This window comes from Orycteropus afer, unplaced genomic scaffold (genome assembly GCF_000298275.1).
Source record: "Orycteropus afer afer isolate SDZICR_OR568_19922 unplaced genomic scaffold, OryAfe1.0 scaffold00300, whole genome shotgun sequence".
NCBI classification, from domain to species: Eukaryota; Metazoa; Chordata; class Mammalia; order Tubulidentata; family Orycteropodidae; genus Orycteropus; species Orycteropus afer.
Genome location: NW_006921887.1, coordinates 604,521 through 624,464, shown reverse-complemented (window position 1 = coordinate 624,464; position 19,944 = coordinate 604,521). Strand labels below are relative to the sequence as shown.

Below are 19,944 nucleotides of genomic sequence, written 5' to 3'. Positions count from 1 at the left end.
TCTATCATCCAAGCCATATTTTCCAGCTACCAGTGATTCTTCATTTCCAGCTTTCATGTTCCAGTCACCAGTAATCATCCATATCTTTATTGCATGCTTGGTCAATTTCAGAATACATAAATTATCAAAAATCTTCAATTTCTTCATCTTTGGCTTTAGTGGTTGGTGCATAAGTTTGAATAACAGTAGTGTTAACTGGTCTTCCTTGTAGGCATATGGATATCATCCTGTCACTCACAGCATTGTACTTCAGGATAGATCTTGAAATGTTCTTTGTGATGATGAATACCACACCGTTCCTCTTCAATTTGTCATTCCTGGTATAGTAGATCATATGGTTGTCTGATTCAAAATGGCCAAAACCAGTCCATTTCGGCTCACTAATGCCTAGAATATCAAACTTTATGTCTTCTATTTCATTTTTGACAACTTCCAATTTTCTTAGATTCACATTTTCGTGCATTCAACATTCTGATTATTAATGAATGTTTGCAGCTGTTTTTTCCCATTTTGAGTCATCAGCAAGTAGAGGTCCCAAAAGCTTTATTTCATTCATGTCATTAATGTTGACTCTACTTTGAGGAAGCAGCTCTTCCCCAGTCGTATTTTGAGCACCTTTTGCTGTCAGGGACTCATGTGCCAGCACTATACCAGGCAGTGTTTGAGGGCTATTCATAAAAGTTTTCCAGTAATGTATCAGTGTTTCACTACTATTCATAAGGTTTTTACTGGCCAATTTTTTTTTTGAGAAGTGGATGGCACTTTCCTTTTTCCCAGTCTTTCTTAGTCTGGAAGCTTTGCTGACACCTGTCCATGATGGGTGACCGTGCTGGTATTTGAAATACCAGTGGCATAGCTTCCAGCCTTACAGCAACATGCAAGCCACCACGGTATGACAGATTAACAGATGAGTGGTGAAGGTATAATGTGTAATATATTATTTTTATATTAGTGACTTCTGGCTCTAGTTTTCTGTTTGAACTTAAGGGTTCTGATGAGAATACTTTTTCAGCAAACCCACTGTTACATGAAATTTGCTGGAACTGATTTTTATTCTTACTCTGCCCAGTCCCTTCTTTCCCTTTCCTGGTTAGTAGGACCATGTGTTCTGCCAACTTAATGTCTTAAAAGCATTTTTCAAAGTGTTATCTGTGGATTTTTTGAGGACTTGGTAAAATACACCAATCTGTATATTCAACAAGTTCCCCAACAGTTTGATGCTCATGGAAGATTAAGAATCACCATCATAGAGAGTCATCTGTGCCTTTTTTTGCTACCCATAATCCAGTGTTTTCCCATTAATATACTGCTGCAACTGTTTTTGGATTACCTTTAGCAGGATTTTACTTGCATGTGATATTAATGATATTATTTGATAATTTCCGCACTCTGTTGGATCACCTTTCTTTGGAATGGGCACAAATATAGATCTCTTCTGGTCAGTTGGCCAGGTAGCTATCTTCCAAATTTGTTGGTATAAAATGAGTAAGTGTCTCCAGCTCAGCATCTGTTTGTTGAAACATTTCAGTGAGTATTCCATGAATTCCATCAATTTCTGGAGCTTTTTTTTTTTTTTTGCCAGTCCTTCAGTGCAGCTTTAAATTCTTCCTTCAATGCCAATACCATTGTTTCTTGATCGTATGCCACCTTCTGAAATAAAGAACATTGACCAAATCTTTTTGGTGCAGTGACTGTGTACTCCTTCCATCTTCTTTTGATGCATCCTGCATCATTCAATATTTTGCCCATAGAATCTTTCAGTATTGCAACTTGAGGCTTTGAATTTTTGTTAAACGGGAACTTCCAGAAATGCAGGGTGCATTCAGAAGAGGACGTGGAATGAGAGAGATCATTGTTGATGTCAGATGAATCTTGGCTGAAAGCAAAGAATACCAGAAAGATGTTTACTTGTGTTTTATTGGCTGTGTAAAATCATCCAGCTACATAAATCATAACAAATTATGGGTAATATTGAGAAGAATGGGAGTTCCAGAACACTTAATTGTGCTCATGAGGAACCTGTATATAGCCAGGAGGCTGTTGTTCAAACAGAACAAGGTGATACTGTATAATTTAAAATCAGGAAGAGAGTGCATCAGGGTTGTATCCTTTCACCATACTTATTCAATCTGTATGTTGAGCAAACGATCAGAGAAGCTAGACTGTATATAAAAGAACATGGCATCAGGGTTGGAGGAAGATTCATTAACAACCTGCAGTATGTAGGTTGACACATACTGCAGTATGCAGTATGACACAACCTTGGTTGCTGAAAGTGAAGATGACTTAAAGAATTTATTAATGAAGATTAAAGATTACAGTCTGCACTATGGCTTACACCTCAACATAAAGAAAACAAAAATCCTCACATCTGGACCAGTAAGCTGTACCATAGTAAATGGAGAAAAGATTGAAGTTGTCAAAGATTTCATGTCATTTGGTTCCACAATCAACACCGATGGAAGTAGCAGTCAAGAAATCAGATAATAAATTGGACTGGGAAAATATGTTGCAAAAGACCTCTTTAAAATGCTGAAGAGCAAAGATGTCACCTTAAGGACTGAAGTGCGCCTGGTTCAAGCCATAGATTTTCTGTCATTCAGCATGCAAAAGCTGGATAATGAATAAGGAAGACCAAAGAAGAATTGATGCATTTGAATTATGGTATTGGTGAAGAGTACTGAATATGCCATGACCTGCTAGAAGAATGAACAAAGCTTTCTTGGAAGAAGTACAGCCAGAATGCTCCTTAGAAGTGAGGATAGCAAGATTTTGTTTCATGTACTTGAACATGTTATCAAGAGGGACCAGTACCTGGAGAAGGATATCATGCTTGGTAAAATAGAGGGTCAGCAAAATAGAGGAAGATCCTTAATGAGATATATTGACACAGTGGCTACAACAGTGGGCTCAAACATAGCAACAACTGTGAAGATGGGGCAGGACTGGGCATGGTTTCATTCTGGTGTACCTAGGGTCACTCTGAGTTGGAACTGACTTGAGGGCACCTAACAGTGACAAGAAGGATCATACAGTTTCTTTCTTTCTTTCTTTCTTTTTTTTTTTTTTACTTAGCATAAGTTTTCAAGGTTCATCCATGTGGTGGCATGTCTTCCGTTATCTTTTGCTCCAAAATTTATTATATATACGTTTTCTCAAGCATTCTCTTTGGATGTTGTTTCAGTACTGTCATTTTCCTATTTCACAACCATCAGTAAATTTCAGGCACTAATTTGTCTGCTCTGTGATGTCAGTCAGTCTTGTTTTAAAAATACAGAGAATGAATGGAAATACTCCAAAGTGTCAATACTAGTTATCTCTGGCATCAGGAATATGAATTATTTTTATTTATTTACTTCTGTTTATTTCTGTGATGAAAATTTTTCTTTTATAATTTTTAATCTGCAGTGTTTCCCTATTGGTTTAGCGTTATCAAATGCAAATTTTTCTGTTGGCCTTTCCTTCCATCCTTCCCATATGCTTACAAGTTCAGGGATTCTTGGAGTAGCATCAGCTTCACCTAAATGTTTGAAATACATTTTCAGGCCCTACCCCAGACTTACTAATTCAGAAACTGTGAAGATTGGGCCCATCAAACAGTGATTTAACAAGTCCTCCAGATGATTCTGATGAATGCTGAAGTTTGAGAATTGCGCTAATCTATGCTGTCTTATCCTTGCTGCAAATTTTCTGTTCCAGCTAAGCCAATGTGTATGATAGTGGTTCCTAAGCCTTTTTTCAGATTGAAATCATCTGGCCATCTTTAAAAAATACTGAACCTGGCTCCCATTCCTAGACATTTTGACTTTATTGATGGGGGTTGTGACCTGGCCATGGGATTTTTTTAAAGCACCTCAGGTGATTCTAATGTGTAACAGGTTTGGGAACCACTGGTGTGTGCCTTTGCCTTTCATTCAGCCAAAGGAAGTCCTTGCTCTTCACCTATTTGCTACTCTGTGCTTTTTTCCTTCTGGAAACTTGTTAAAAACACATCCACTATAGGAAAAATTTTTGATTATGCTCACCTTACTCTATCGGATTATTCCCTTGAGATGTTTATGGCAACTGTTTTTACAAGTTCAGTCTCATTTGTGAATGTCCATTTTCTCAGTTCCCTAGAAGCAGAAAGCTGTTCTTTTTTTTCTTTTTAAACTTTATCTTACTGCTCAGCATTCATGGGTCTAGCAGGTACGGAGACAAAGGTATTAGTCTTATGGAATACTTGGGTGCTGTTGCTTCCTTAAATTCTTTGCATTATATTTTTAGATTTTTAATTTTTGTTTTATTCTAGCTGCAACAGATCAACTTCATGAGCCTAATGCAGATAGTAGGATCATCCTTTGCTAATCTCCCAAATATACATCAACTTGTACAGCAGTCTCAGTCTGTGCATTTGGTGGGAAGCCAAATATCAAACCCCACAGGACCAAGTGGTGATGTTGAAGACAGCAGTGGAAATGTTAAGGACAGATTTTTCATTAATCAACAATCCAAGGAAGAGTGCACCAGAGAGTCTGTCAAGAATAGCCCACATTGCCATAAAGGAATTGCCCGATCTGATCAAAACAGTAGTGGAAATGTACAGGTATTATGTATAAAAATACCATTAAGTTGTCCTACTAGTTCAACCTGTTCGGTTTTTGTTATTTGAGTAAATAATCTTTTTTAGCAGTTATTACATTAAAGCCTCATCCCAAATATACACTGAACATCATTTATAAAATAAGGAATTTGTAATATTTATATTTTTAACTGACATAGTGTCTTTTATTTTTCTCCTCTAGAATGTTCCACATGACAGTATTCCTTTATGTCATATAGAAGACCAACCCCAGAACAGAGGACTAACTCCAGCATCTGAAGCCCCTGGTGCAAATACTCACCTTCATCTTTTGTCTGCATCTCCTGCCAGTCAGAACACACCTAGACTTATCCCAACAGCAAAAACTTTCAGTCCTGGTGATGGTTTTACTTTGCTTCAAATTCAACCCAAGGATGAATTCAAGCTACTTCCCTTATCTACAGGAAGAGTTCCACAAGTTCCTCTCAGGCCTCTGCCACAACCAAGAGAGGCTTGGGGATTATCTGATTCCTTCCAGTCTCCTTTGCCACAGAGAGAAGGACTTACTACTTCAATTTCCTATTTGAATTTGGGCCAGTATGATACTGGAGCCATAAAAAAGGCAGTTGAGCAGAAAAAATGGGCAGAAAGTGTAATTACAGAAATCCCTACACATCTGAACTTTGCTCATTATGTTGGACAAAACTTTACACCTCAACAGGACTCTTCATTACTTGTAAAACCAGAAAAACTATTTGAGATTAAGCCAGGTCCCCATGAGATATATCCTCAGAATTCCATTGGACTTCCATTATTGCACCTGCAGTTTAAACCTCCTTATATGTTTTCATCAGCCTCGAGAGCATCAGTTGCAGTTCCCTCAGTGCCTGTCAGAATGATAGCAGAACAAAGAAAATACTCAAGAGTATCATTACTTCACTCATGTCTATCCCCAGAAAATACGGTAATGAATTTTTTCCAGTGATGCAAAAAAAAAAAAAAGCCCTGTATTTTTGGTAACATAAATACTATATGTTCACTGAGAAGCCATTGCACATTTTCTTTTTTTAAAAGAATGCTTTCATTATAGGAAATAATATATAAAAATGATTATTGGCTGTTTTAAAGGTTTTAGGTGTTTCTTACACATAAACCAAACCAAACCAAACTCACTGCTGTTGATTCGAATCCGATTCATAGTGACCCCTCCTTGGGTTTCTGAGGTGGTATCACTATGGAAGTAGATTGCCCAACCTTCCTTCTGAGGAGTGGCTGGTGGGTTTGAACCGCCAACCTTCTGGTTAGCAGCCAAATGCCTTAGGCACTATGCTATTCTTACACACAAATACCAGAATTTGCTGGCCTCTCTTACAGCTGTTTTTATGCTAAAAGAATAAATAAATTAAATAAAACTCAGCATCCCTGCATGTTGCAAACATGTGCTTGGCTTCTGATTGAAAGGATGGCAGTTCAGGTCCATCTAGAGTAGCTCTGGGAGGAAGGCTTGGCTATCTGTTCCTGAAAATCAGCTATTAACAACCCTGCAGAGCACAGTTCTCTGGCACACATGGAGTTACCCTGAGTGGAATTGACTCACTGGCAAAAGGTTTAATTTTGGTTTAAAATAAAATTACCAAGTGTTTTGCTTATCCTGTGTATGTGTGTATGCATGCACACTCACATACACACACATATATAAAGACAGATTTTGAGGTTCCAACAATTGTGATGTGATTGCTGTTACAGGTTAAAATTGTTAAATAGACCCAGGTCTACCAGTAGTAGTGCAAGTAGTAAAATGGTAGCTTTTTAAAGTAGCTTTGGTGGCACATTACCTAAAGCATTTGACAGCTAACCAGAAGGTTAGTAGTCAAACCCACCAGCTACTCCACAGAAGGAAGATGGGGTAATCTACTTCCATAAAGATTTATAGCCTTGGAAGCCCAATTGGGGTTACTATGAGTTGAAATTGACTTGATGGCAATGAGTTTTGTTTTGTTTTTTTTTTAAAAAAAAAACAAAACACAAAGATTGAATTTTTATAAGCCTACCACATCCTCTTTATTTTTAGTTTTTAACTTTTAATTGTGATTTGGGTGCAGGTTTACAGAGTAAATTAGTTTTCCACCTAACAGTTCATACATATTTTATTTTGTGACACTGATTGCAATCCTCACAATGTAACATTAATCTTCTTACTTCCTCCCTATGTTTACTCCTTGCATTAGTCCTTTTCTATCCCTTCCTGCCTTCTGAGCTTTATCCCTGTGCAAATGGTGCTTTTTGATCTCACGTGGTTGATTGTTCCAAGGAGGAGCAACTCTGTATGTTCACTGAAAAGACCTTGCACATTTCCTTTTTTAGAAGAATGCTTCTATTATAGGAAATAATATATACAAATAATAATTGGCTATTTTAAAGGTTTTACCATGTCCTCTTTCATTTAATTCAAATTTTTTAGGTTCTAATTTTGTATGTGAGTGTATGCTATCTTAGGGAAGTAATTAAGTAGTTTGTTCTATGGTACACTTTTAATATTTGAAGGGAATAATGGGAAAATAATAGTCATTCCTTAGAAAAGATATTCACCATGTTTTCTTCTGAACATATCATGAATGGAAGAAAAAAGGTCTAAAGGACTGGAAAAGTAGATATTTTGAGAAGGTTTTAAAAAATTATTATAATAGTATAATAAACCTGCATGTTACACCACCCAGCTTCAGTTGTTACCAGCATACTGCTAATCTGTTTGGTCTGTAATCCCCCACCCACCCTTTGCCTTATCTCCCTTCCAAATAATTTTAAATCAAATGCTGTACGTTATTTCACTTGTAATTATAAGAAGGATGATTTTCAATATGAGAAAGAAATAATACTAGGACTTCAGACTTACTTTCTGAAATGGAGTGACTCAGCTGAAGCTGAGCTAACTCTTTAAGATCTGGACGTTCCTGTTACCGGTCTAAACCCATTTGCTCTCTTGCACATTTTAGTTTAAGAAAATGGTTTTCTTATTTTTTTGTTAACATATTATCTTATTCAGGTTTGTAATTTTTAATTATTATGCTTTGTTTCTTTCTTGTAGTATAAAGAACCACAGCTTATCCCACTTGAAAATCTTGTTGCATTTAAACAAAGCCAACAGAGACTAACACATAACTTATTTGAACAAGGTGATCCTGGACCAATTCAGCTTCTAAATGTCAAAATAGAATCACCTGAAATAAGACAAGAAAAGGACAGTAAAAAAAGGCAAGTTTTAAGTGGAATTTTATTTGAGAATATCACAAGAATCTTTGATCAAAAGGGAGAAAATTTAGAACAGATTTCAAATTCTCATGAAATCCAGACTTTCTTGGCGCCATTGAGGCTTCATGAGACCCCAAAACTATTGCCCAGAGATAATCTTTAACAGACTTTATGTCAAAAATAGCCCCTGAAGTCTTCTTAAAACTAATGAATAGTTTAGCTTAACATAGTAAAGAATGTCCACCCTGAGCATTGTGCTCTTTTAAGAACTGTCTCTATGGGATCAAATTGACAACAGCAATTTGAAAGATTAGATAGGAAACTTTGGGGGAAATGAGTTAATTGGAGGAGCAACGATTTGGAAAAGGAAGGCAAGAATGGTTGTACAACTTGAATGCAATCAATGTCACTGGGTTGTACGTACATAATTTGTTGAATTGATGTATTGGTATGTGTTATGCTGTGTGTATTCTTAACAACAACAAGAAAGTTGTGAAAAAATAAAAGGTAAATGAGAAAAATGTAAGGCTATAACTTCTGATGAAGAATCCTTATTATAGTGTTTTATTCATAATTAATGTTCAGTGCATGTGTTGATTGGTAAGTTAATACTAAGTCTTGAAATACTTTAAAAATTTCATGTTTGATCAGACCCTAAAATCTACATCCAGTGCTCTCTTTCTAGAAAGGGTTCCTTCTTTGTATTCCAAATACTCTCTTAAAGTAAGTCTTCTCTTTAAATTTTTGGGATCTCTTTGCACATGGATAGGATTGAGATGAGATGACTAAGAGGGTTTTAACTTCTTCAACTGGGAAAATAAAGGTATCCAGTAGATATTTTTCTGAGATAAGCTTAACATCTGCAGAAGAAAGAGTTTAAAAATCATTTGAAAAGTATGGACTTGGCTAATACAGGATACAATTCCTGTGACAATACAAAATAGTCAGTTCAGGAGTAGAGTAGCTACAAATAAATTTCATGTTTTCTTGGATTTTTTGCTTATATTTGCTTGTATTCTAAAGGAATAGTTTGCTAATTTAATTAAATTCCATTGATAATGATAATAATAAACCAAACTCACTGCCGTAGAGTTGGATCCAACTCATAGCGACCCCTCCTTGGGTTTCCAAGGTGGTATCACTATGAAACTAGATCACCCAGTCTTCCTTCTGAGGACTGGCTGGTGGGTTTGAACTGCCAGCCTTCTGGTTAGCAATCAAATGCTTTAGGCACTACACCACTAGAGCTCCCTTGATAATAATATATTAACCTTATTTTGGTCACCTCCCTATAGCATGATACAAACAAAAGATTGATGTCTGTAATGGTAAAGTATGTTGTATTCTATTGTTTTTAACAGGCAAAGAAGACGAGCTGAGAAAGAGCTGCAAGAAAAAAGTTCAGAGAAAATGAGGAAAAAACCAAGTGTGACTTTCCAGCCCAAAGATTCCATCATTAATAATAATAATTCAGAGATGGTTATGAAACCCAAGGTATAGAGGAACTATTATAGATTCTTCCTGGATTTCATGTGTCTTTGGGGTTGATCTAATCTTTTGATTGCCCAGAGCTTCTGATTGTGTTAAGGGGAATCTTTTATATCATTACATTTGTAAATCCATGTTGCTTACCTTCATGGACTAGTGGACATTTATTATGTTAGTTGAGGAGGAACAGTTTGGGAAAGGAGGAGCAAATATGACAAATTAACAACGGCAGCTTAGAGCATCTGCCTTTTGACTTTTTTATATTGGAAATCATTCTTTTTTTTTCTTTATTCTTTTTCTAAGCTGCCATCTTTTGCATATGGTATACTGTTTGGGCTTTTATTATAATTTTGCCTATCTCTCTTTTTTTTTTTCTTTTCATTGTGATTTGGGTGAAAGTTTACCGAACAAATTCATTTTCCATACAGCAGTTCACATACACTTTGTCTCATGACATTGACTGCAATTTCCCACAATGCAACAGCTCTCTTCCCACTTCCTCCCCAGAGTTACCTCTTCCCTGTGTCCTTCCCTCCATGCACTCCTGGCCCCTGAGCTGTCTCCCTGTACATATATATACATAGCCCTTCTATTCTCCCACGACTGATCTCTCCAAGGAGTATATCTGTCTAATGTAAATGTTTAGCTCATATGCCTGTCTTTTGTTTGGCTGGAAGCCACAGAAGTAGGTTCAATTCCAGACCTGATGGGCAGCTAGGGGCCATAGTCTCAATGGTTCCACCAGGCTCCATCAGACCAGCAAACCTCGCCCCTTTTTTTTTTTCTTTTTTTAATTATTTTGAGTTTTGTCTCACATTGTTCTCCCATTATATTCAGGATCTCCTACTTAGATCCCTCTCTGAGTGGTTGACAGTGGTAGCTGGGCATTACCTATCTCTTAGGGATACCTCTAGGATTCCCTAAAGTGAGTTTTGTTTGTTATATAATGTATATCTTAATTAAAGTCTTTTAAAACATTTTTTATAAATTTGTTGCCAGCCTATTTTGCTGTTTTTACAACAGATTTGTAGTTTTGTTTATATGAATTTTCAAAAGGCACACTCGTTTAGTAATTCCTCAAGAGCATATTTGTAGACCCTTAGCAACAATGTTTATTGAGTCAGTGAAAGATTTTTATAGGACAGAAGTACTATTTGAATATCAGAACTACTCTGTAGGGAAGAATTATACATAGTAACCTAGTAAGTTTGCATTACATTGGTAATGCTGTTGATTTTTTGTCTTGTGAATTTAGTGAATCTTTCATTGAGTTATTTTGATAGAATAAATAATAGAGGTTTAATTCCTCTTATTTCTAGAATTACAGTAACTGTACTTTTTTTTTAGTAAAAAAAAAAAAAACCTTCATGCCTGTTATTTTTATTGAATATTAAATATTTCTTTTCCAAAATAATGTCTTTAAGTTAATTATAGATTAATCATTTGGGGATTCATTTAGGAGCATGAAGAACATTGTGTTTCCGAGCCTTTGGATGACTTTGATATCCCTTTTGGTATGTACATTCATGATTAATGTAATGTCTAAATTCAAGGCAAAATCCACTTTTTAGAAATATGTACAATGTAAAAATGAGACTAAATTATTTTCATATTATCTTTGACAGCATGGTGTGTATATGTGTTTTGATGTGTTATCCAATAGAGCAGTGGTTGGCAAACTGTGGCCTGCAGGCTAGATTTGGTCATGTTTGTTTTTATAAATCAAGTTTTATTAAAACACAGCCATGCCCATTTGTTTATGCATTGTCTGTGGCTCTTTTCACACCACAGCAGAGTTGCGTAGTTAAGACAGCAACCATTTGGCCCACAAAGTTAAAATACTTACTTTCTGTCCCTTTATATAAAATATTTGCCAGCCTCTGCAATAGAGCATTTTAAGCAATTAGAGTCGCTACTGCTATGTAAGATCTAAAGAGAAATTATAGAAGAACAAGCCTATGGTTAAATTCATCATATAAAATGCACACACATTAAAAATAGAGGAATCAGTTCAGGAGAGAGAACTTGTTTACAGCTAAGAAATTGCTTTGTTTTTTGAATTGATCAATTTATTTTGTATACCCTGAATATATGCATTTACCAAGCCTTTTTCCTCATAATTCTCTCTCTGACACACATACACACACACACACACTCACTCTTGAACTTGAGCCATTCCCTCTAATAATATCCACTGTCAAAGTTTTTGAAGACCCTTAAATGTATATATACTGTCCTATTTTCTCATATTTCTGTAATACTTTCACTTTAAATTCAACATGTCCCAATTTTAAATTGGTATCATTGTGTTAGTGATATCAGCATTCTCCAGATTGGCCAATTTTTGCCTTTAAAGTCACCCTAGATTTCTCTCTCACCTTTGTTTCCTCCTTCATACGTGTAGTCTTTGACCTGGTCCTCTCTTCCTTTCTCAATGCCCCTGCCAAATATCAGGTCTCTGCATGCCTAAACCAAGAGTCATCTCCTCGATTGCTTGGTTTCAGCTTCTTGACTTCTAATCCATCTGGCATTCTTCTTTCCCACTTATTTATTTTAATACCACTTTCTTTTCACTCTTAGTAACATTTTTCCCTTTGTAGAAGTAATACATGCTGTTGAAGAAGATTTAGAAAATACAAATAGAGAAAACTAAGAAAATTAAAATCTCTCATTATGTTCTGCCTAGAGAATAACAAATGTTAATATTCCTCCGGGCTTTGTGAATATCCCTACACAAATATGTGCAAATACATATGTTACATGAAAATATAGATATATCTGTATAAGGATATTCATAAAATAATAGCTCTGTACTTACTTATTATGTACTTATTTTTACATACTGGTGTTAAGGTAGTTCTCATATTACCAGATAATTTTTCTATGATGTCATTTTTAAGGACTGTGTAGTATCCCAAAAATATACCATGCTTTTTACTCCTTTGTACCTACTCTCCCTGGGTTTTCTCTCAGGAAAATCCATATCTAAACCCAACCTTTATAACAGAATTTTTACTTCGATTCTGCTTTCTGATGAACTTTTCCACTTGGGTAAAAATTGCCTCAAGCACAGCATATTCTGGGTGAACTCATTATTCTTCCATAAACTAATTTGTCCTCCACGTTCTCTCTTGTGTGTTACTGCCAGCCTAACCCAAAGCATAAGTTACTCTGAATTGTAACCTCCCTTTTCCCTTTGCATCTAGTTAATAACTAGTTCTTGCCTTTTTTATCTCCTTTGTAATACTTAAATTTTTCCTTTCTCCTCTATTCTTCACCATTTCTGGGTTCTTAATTGAACTGCCACAGTAGCCCCATCTAACTGATTGCCTTCTTTCAGTTTTTTCCACTCAAATCTATGTCTAAACCGTGACTGGGTGTGTTTTTAAAGAACATGGATCTTACCCTGTCATTTCCTTGCTTAATAACTTCAAGTGGATCTTCATTAGCCAAAAGAACATCTAAGTTACTAGGCTAGACTAGACTACAGAATCCTCCAGAAGTTAGGTTTTGATTCCACTGACCTGTCTTTGAAACACAACTTAGATACCACCTCCTTCAGAAAGTCCATTTTGATGACACCCTAACACTTCATACTTCAAGTGGGCTCCAATAGTATGTTGGCTTTTCAGCGATCTCCCTATTTTTTTTTGTATTTAAGAAATGCTTCAAGGTGACATTACTACATCAGCTGGATTACATTTCATGGCCTCTGTAAGGAAGAAAGCTATAGAAAGTCAGGATGCAAGTACAAATACGGACCCAGGTAAAAAGGAGGCTACTTTTGTTTTAATTAAAAAATATTTTGTAATATTTAAGATATATAGACTTTTTTCTTTAAGGCAATGCTTTAAAATTATATGATACTTAGTTATGCATCCCAGGTTCTTGTCCCCAGTCCTGGTGTATACTTTAGTAATTTAAAATTTTAAGTTAAGTTTAATGATACCTTAAGTAAAACATGGGAGCTCTGGTAGTGTAGTGTCTCAGGCACTTGACTACTAACCAGAAGGCTGGCAGTTCACTCCTCGGAAGGAAGATGGGGCAATCGATTTCCGTAGTGATACTGCCTCGGAAACCCAAGGAGGGGTTGCTATGAGTCGGGTCCGACTCGACAGCACATAACAACAACAACATAGGTAAAATAAAGTGGAGATTTTTTTTTGTTCAAACATGCCATAAAATATATCCTAAGCCAAATGGAAATAATGTTTAGAATTTGTATTCTCTATGCCATTAATTTCCTGCACTGGAATTGACAGCCTGTGGTTAAGAGGCCTGGGCTGTGGCTAGTAAAGTTGAGCTTGGAAGAGGACTAGATTGGCTTCAGTGTATGCAGCTGTGTCCAAGAGAAAAGGAACTATGTTTTGGTGGATCTATTATTTGTGAATGTCCCTGCCCTACCTCCTCATTAATGTAATTAATCATTATGGACATTGGGTAACATCTTGAATATTGCTCTGCCCATTGTGTTTTTAGTGACTCTTCATTATGACATTTAGTAAACAGTTTCTCTTAACTATACGTGGAACTTTATACTTTATACGTGCTTTTGAAAACCTTCCTAATACTGTTATAAAATAATATTTGTTGTCTTGCTTTAAAAAATAACATATAATTGTCATGGCATTTGGATTGAACATATTGTAGAAGATGAAAATTAACCATAATTACACCACTCTTTAACAGTTTTTTTTCTTTCGGTCTTTTGTGCATTTTATATAGTTCGATATGATAAATTGTGCATGTGTCCCTCACTTTTTGGATTCTCACCATCCAGACGTTGCTGTCTTCCCTGGGATTGGGTCTCAGAGTTTAACCCTTCCATGACTGCCAGTGTTTGCTTTTTTCCAGTAATGTTGGAATATTTTTATATTAGATTATATCTTTAATTTGTGATACATTCAGTATTGTTGCATACGACACACAAACTAATGAGGTGAATGAATGGTAATAAAGAAAACGAAAACCCACCCACTGCCATTGAGTTGATTCCAACTCATAGTGACCCTGTTGGACAGAGTAGAACTGTCTCATAGGGTTTCCAAGGCTGTGAGTCTTTACAAAAGCAGACTGCCTCATCTTTCTCCTATGAAGCAGCTGATGAGTTCGAACCACCCACAATTCATTAAGAAGTCATATTTAAAATGCTTTATATTATGTGGTAATCCTTGCTGTATTGTTGTCTGGATGTTCAAGAGTATCTTAATGATAGTTGGGAAAATGAGTGGACTGGGACACCTTTTTTTCCACTTGAGATAATGCAGTAAAGTCTCATATTATCTGAAAATTCACCGTCTTGCACATTTTCAGAAAGGCATTAGATTTGGATGACAAGTGATACCTATATTTTGTATTCTTCGCTTTACATTTTAACTTGTGTTTATGCAAAACATTTCCCTGTGTCATCAAAAAGTACTTTGTAAGCATATTGCTTCTTCTAATTGTGTTATAAAATAGGTAACTAATCCCTTATTGTTCAACATAGTAGACTGGTTAGTTTTTTTTCCTCCTGTAAATTACTACTTCAGTGAGTATTTTCCTGCATAAGAGCCTCTTCTTTTCATCCCTGTGATTTTGCTAACTTTTTAATTTTTTGCCACTGTTCTATTCATTTGTATTTCTTTCTGAAGGAGGTTGACCATGTATGTTTTTGATATAACTAAAGAGTGCACATTGGAGAAACATTATTAATAATGTTATTTCTCTGAGCATATCTGAGAAAAGCCATTGAGGTCCTTTGCCTTTGCTTTCTATTATTCATCCAGGTAATCTGGCCTAGGATGTGAACAATAGCACAATCTAAAATTGTCATATTAATTATTTAAAAATTAAATTGTTAAGCTGTCATACATTTTTACTACCTTTTATATGCATAGTATCTAATTAGCTGTACTCCTGTACTTAATTTTTTCTTGTGTTTGTGATACTATGTTTTCTTTTTTTTCCCTCAAATCTTCTATTTTAGTACAAGATATGAAAACTGTTTCTCAAGAAGTCGTTTCTGAATGTGGTAAAAATCAAATAATTTCTTCTGCATCAGGTATAATTTTTTTTTTTCCTGAGATCAGCATGACTTATTAATGATCATGTCTGCATGATGCCAAAACAGGAGGCACCCTCTCCAACATATACACTAAAAAGAAAGAAACAAACAAAAAACAGTAAAACTAATTAATTGATTTAATGGAGATGGAATGATAATTTAAATATTTTCACTTTCCTTTTTTCTTTTTGTTTTTTGGTTAACATAAGGTTTAAACTCAGCTTTGTTATCAAATTTCCAGTACACAATATGACAGTGAGTTACATTTTACATATGAAATTTAAAAGTAATCTTTTATTAAAAACAAAATACAAGGAATATAATTAGAGTCCTAGGGAAAAGGCACAGCATTAAGCTGTCTGCTGAGCTCCTACAACATTAATTTTATTTTACTTGTGACAAGAAACAGATGACTTTTGTATAATTTAGATGTTAAAACGTTTTAAGTGGTAAAATTTAGCCATTTGCTCTGTAAATATACAAAAAAACCACTGAATGGTACCCTTTTAAAGGATATGAATTATATTCCAATAAATCTGTTAGTTACAAAATGTTGAAAGTAGGAAAATCTTAATTGTGGCTTAATTTCGTAGAATTTGTCTTTATTGATAGTCTAAATAAAGTAAATGACATGAGTTAATATTACCTGAAATGAAAATAGGAAATCGTACCATTTTCTTGACATAATTTAGATACTTTGCTGTTCTTATAAATTAGTTATACAGGAAAAGCAATAATCTCATTCAGTGTGCATTCAGTTATGAATTACTCTAAATTTTTCATATGGTAGAATTTGTTTTAATTTGTTTATGCCTGTGAAACTTATACTGATATTTTCAACAAATACATTTTATGTTGGTTGTTGCTAACTTATCCTTATGAAGTTAATGATTTAGAGCCACATATAGACAGTGTATTCCTGGTTTTTCTCTTCTCAATTTTCAGAACACAAATTTTTGAGTGTTCCTCAGCTGTTGGCTCCAGATGTATATTTAAATATCAAGTTGCCCACTGAAGTGTCAGAGAAACCTTTGTCACCTTCAACTGAAGCAAATTTGGTTTGTATTTAATTCAGAATTTCTAATAATACGTTTGTGCCAACCTTTTTTATGGTCATCCAGACAATATTCAATTGTATAGATTACTTGAGGCTAAAAATCTACTCTATGTAGTTTTGTAGGTATGAGTAGATACACAGGAAGACATGCAAGCTGAATAGGTATAGATAGGTGAACGGGATTATACTCACAACCACATATAAGTTTGGTAGAGTATATTTCTACATAAGTGTTTGTATGTGTTGCAAATATATCCATGTATATGGTAGAGCAAACAGCAGTCAAAGTTATGAAAACTTCTTAGCCATAACAACATATCTTGTGGGAATGAGTCATTGGGCTTAGGGTTTAAGATTACACTCTCAAGGGACAACTAAATCAATTGCCATAACACAGTTCATAAAGCCAGTGCTCTACACCCTATTGTCACAAAGACAATGTTCTACACCTAGCGTCTCGAAAGCTATTGAGTGGCCACCTAAGATGCAGCTAATGGTTTCTTCCCTGACTGGAGAAAAGAAAACCAAAGATTCAAGGAAACAATTAGTTCAGAGGACTATTGGACCACATGAAACATGGCCTTCACTGTCCTGAGACCAGAAGAACTAGATCATGCCCAGCTACCACTACTGACCACTCTGATGGGCACCACAGAAGGTCCTGGACAGAATGGGAAAAAATGTAAAACAAAGTTCAAAATCATGAAAAAGACCAGACTTAACTGGTCTGATAGAGACTGGTGGAACCCTAGAGGCTTGTTAGACACTTTTCAAACCTGGAACTGAAACCACTCTCGGGGATCACCTTTCAGCCAAATGACAGACAGCCCTATAAGATGAATAAATAACACCAGGGAGGAATGTACTTTTCAGTAGCATCAACCGTACCAGAACAAAAGGCTAGCATTTGCCCAAAAACAAAGCTTAGAAGGCAGGAAGTCACAGGAAAAAAGAACAAATGGGAATGGGGAACCCAGGGAGGAAGCGGGAAGAATGCTGTTACACTGAGGAGATTGCTAGTGATGTTACAAAAAACTGCTCTGTAAACTTTTACCCAAACCACAATAAAATAAAATGCTAACAATAAAAAAAAAAAAAGTGTTATGACCCCAGATAATATACTCTGACTGTAACATGTTAATCCTGCAACTTGCCCTAAGTTAAGCACATAAAAGCTCTTCTTGCCTTGTTATTGATAAGAATTAACCCCCCCCCCTTTTTTTGGCAGAGTGGCCATGTAGAGTGAAAAGAATATAATTCTTTTTGGTTTTATATATTTGGCTCAGGTTGGACACACTTACATAGATGTGATTGACATTGAAGCTGATGATCTTCTGCAGGAATTACCTGCCAAAGAAGAACTTTTAGATGATAATGTTACCAGACAGCAAAGTGATCATCCAGAAGTTCCATCTTCTGCTGAGTTGCATTATATGGCAGCTTCAGTTACTAGTGCTGCTCCCCTCCACAATATTAAGAGTGAAGGTAATATATTTTTCTAATTTTTTAAAATAAATATATTTTGTAAAAGTTTTTAATATAGTATTTTCATCCTTACTCAGATCTCTTAGCTTCCCTTCTACAGACCTACTTTGCTTTTGCATGTTTATATTCACATTTAGAAATGCTTTATTAATCTTGCAAGTATTTTGTTTAGAAGTTTAGAATCAGTCTTTGTGTTCCTTTCCTATTCTTGGTAGAATCTGCCAATTCCGCTGTGGATTTGTTTTTTAAAGCTGCAAAGGTATCTCCAACCTGTCTGGATGTAAGAAGCTGGGGAGCAGACATTACTAAAATGAAGGAGCCTAGTATCATCTTGCCCACACCATCAGGAGTACAGCAGAACAAAGGTGAATAGCCAAGATAAATAGCAACCCCACCTCCACAAATTACTGTTCTATTAGCAAAAAGCACTAAAACTCAGCAGTTACAAAATAAATGACAAAAAAAGACTTCCTTTGCTACAGGAGTGGGAGCAGGCAGGTAATTGAGTGAGATCCGTAGTTGCAAATGGGATATTTTGGAAGTGGGACCTGTAGTCATTTTGCAGGAAGACTATGGATTTAATGATGCATATGTTTTTTGAAAATTGAATGGCAACTCAAAATAAATATTCTGTGGAAGTTCATAAATGTTTTGATGTTAAAAAGGAATTCTCATATTTTAAAAGGTGGGGAATTCTGGAATAGCACATAGAAAATACATAGACACAGTGGCCTGATATCCCATATAAAGTCGCCAGTAGCCAACACTGGGTGTACCTTTTACTGTGTGACATTGTTTGTTTCCACATAGTTTTAAAAAGTCATGAAAATATAAAAGATGCTTTTGATGAATTATACTTTTTTTGTAGCAGGTGAAAAGGTAACATTCAAACTACCTTGTATTTGGAGCTGACTGATAATAATAACATTGTTATGCCTTCTTATCTCACAACAAAGATAAATCTCAAAAGTCAAGAGTCTGACATGGAATTTCTAAGTATATTAAATGATTGCAAGAGAATGTTATGTTGGATTAAAATGAGGTTGTCAAAAACTAGCATCAGGAAAAAAAATAGCCTCATCAGTATCTATCTTTTCCTTAATTATAATCAGTCCTGATTTTACTTTTATTCATACTTAGATGTGTCAAAGCCTGAGTTCAAAGAACAGAGCATAAAGACAGAAGCTGCAGAAGCTTGCCTGTTGTGGAAACTGCTGCAGGAAGTTTCTGATGCTTCTCCTGCACCAAGCCCTGCAGCATGCAAACTAGAGCATCTCACATCTAAACTTCAGGAAATTGATGAACAGCTGTTGGCGATACAGAACATTGCTGAAAACATAGAGCAGGATTTCCCCAGGCACAAAATGGTAGGCCTGTATTCTGCTAAGATAGCCCTTCTTTGTTTGTTTGTAATTGAGTTATCAGATTGCAGTATAATTTTGAACATTTAATTTTTCAAAATAATGAGAATTTTGACTTCTTTAAGCTAGCGTTCTCAACTTCAGTACTGCTGACATTTGGGGCCAGGTAATTCTTTATGGTGGAGCTATCCTGTGCATTGCAGGATGTTTAGCAGTATCTCTGACCTCAACCTACTAGATGCCAAGAGCACCCCCGGTTGTAAAAACCACAAATGACAGTGCCACATGTATCCTGGGGGAGCAAAATCAGCCCTAGTTGACAAACACTGCTGCTAAAACAACCAGGAGGCCACATGTTCTGACCTCCTCTAATCCCACAAGAGGGAAGCAGGATTACCAGCAGTAACCCAAGGCCTATTCCTACAAGACCAGACATGCTGCCTCCCTCCAGCCCTTTCACCAACCGTTCCTCCCAAAGCATCCACCACCTCTCCTCTGGGTTCGATAATTCGCTGTAGTGGCCACACAGAACTCATGGATTACGGGGTTTATTAGGGAAGCACCAGGCTACAACTCAAGTTCAGGAAGAACACTCAGTCTCTCCCAGCCCACCGTCCCTCAGCCAAGAGTCTCTCACAGTCTCTTTCCCAGCAGTGCTGGTCCCTCAGTGTCTCACTCAGCAATGTGTGTCTCTTGC

The 19,944-nt window shown here is 35.9% G+C and overlaps 1 protein-coding gene across 1 annotated transcript in view; it reads left to right on the top strand.

The window, feature by feature from the left end:
* CPLANE1 (ciliogenesis and planar polarity effector 1) overlaps nucleotides 1-19,944 on the top strand; it is a 231,606-nt gene that overhangs the window by 112,482 nt on the left and 99,180 nt on the right. Inside the window, exons 32-41 of the mRNA XM_042782397.1 lie at nucleotides 4,292-4,585; nucleotides 4,785-5,525; nucleotides 7,647-7,813; nucleotides 9,172-9,304; nucleotides 10,758-10,812; nucleotides 12,960-13,064; nucleotides 16,290-16,402; nucleotides 17,688-17,880; nucleotides 18,138-18,251; nucleotides 19,027-19,295. Coding sequence (XP_042638331.1) covers nucleotides 4,292-4,585; nucleotides 4,785-5,525; nucleotides 7,647-7,813; nucleotides 9,172-9,304; nucleotides 10,758-10,812; nucleotides 12,960-13,064; nucleotides 16,290-16,402; nucleotides 17,688-17,880; nucleotides 18,138-18,251; nucleotides 19,027-19,295 — 2,184 coding nt within the window. The remainder of the gene's footprint in view (nucleotides 1-4,291; nucleotides 4,586-4,784; nucleotides 5,526-7,646; nucleotides 7,814-9,171; nucleotides 9,305-10,757; nucleotides 10,813-12,959; nucleotides 13,065-16,289; nucleotides 16,403-17,687; nucleotides 17,881-18,137; nucleotides 18,252-19,026; nucleotides 19,296-19,944) is intronic.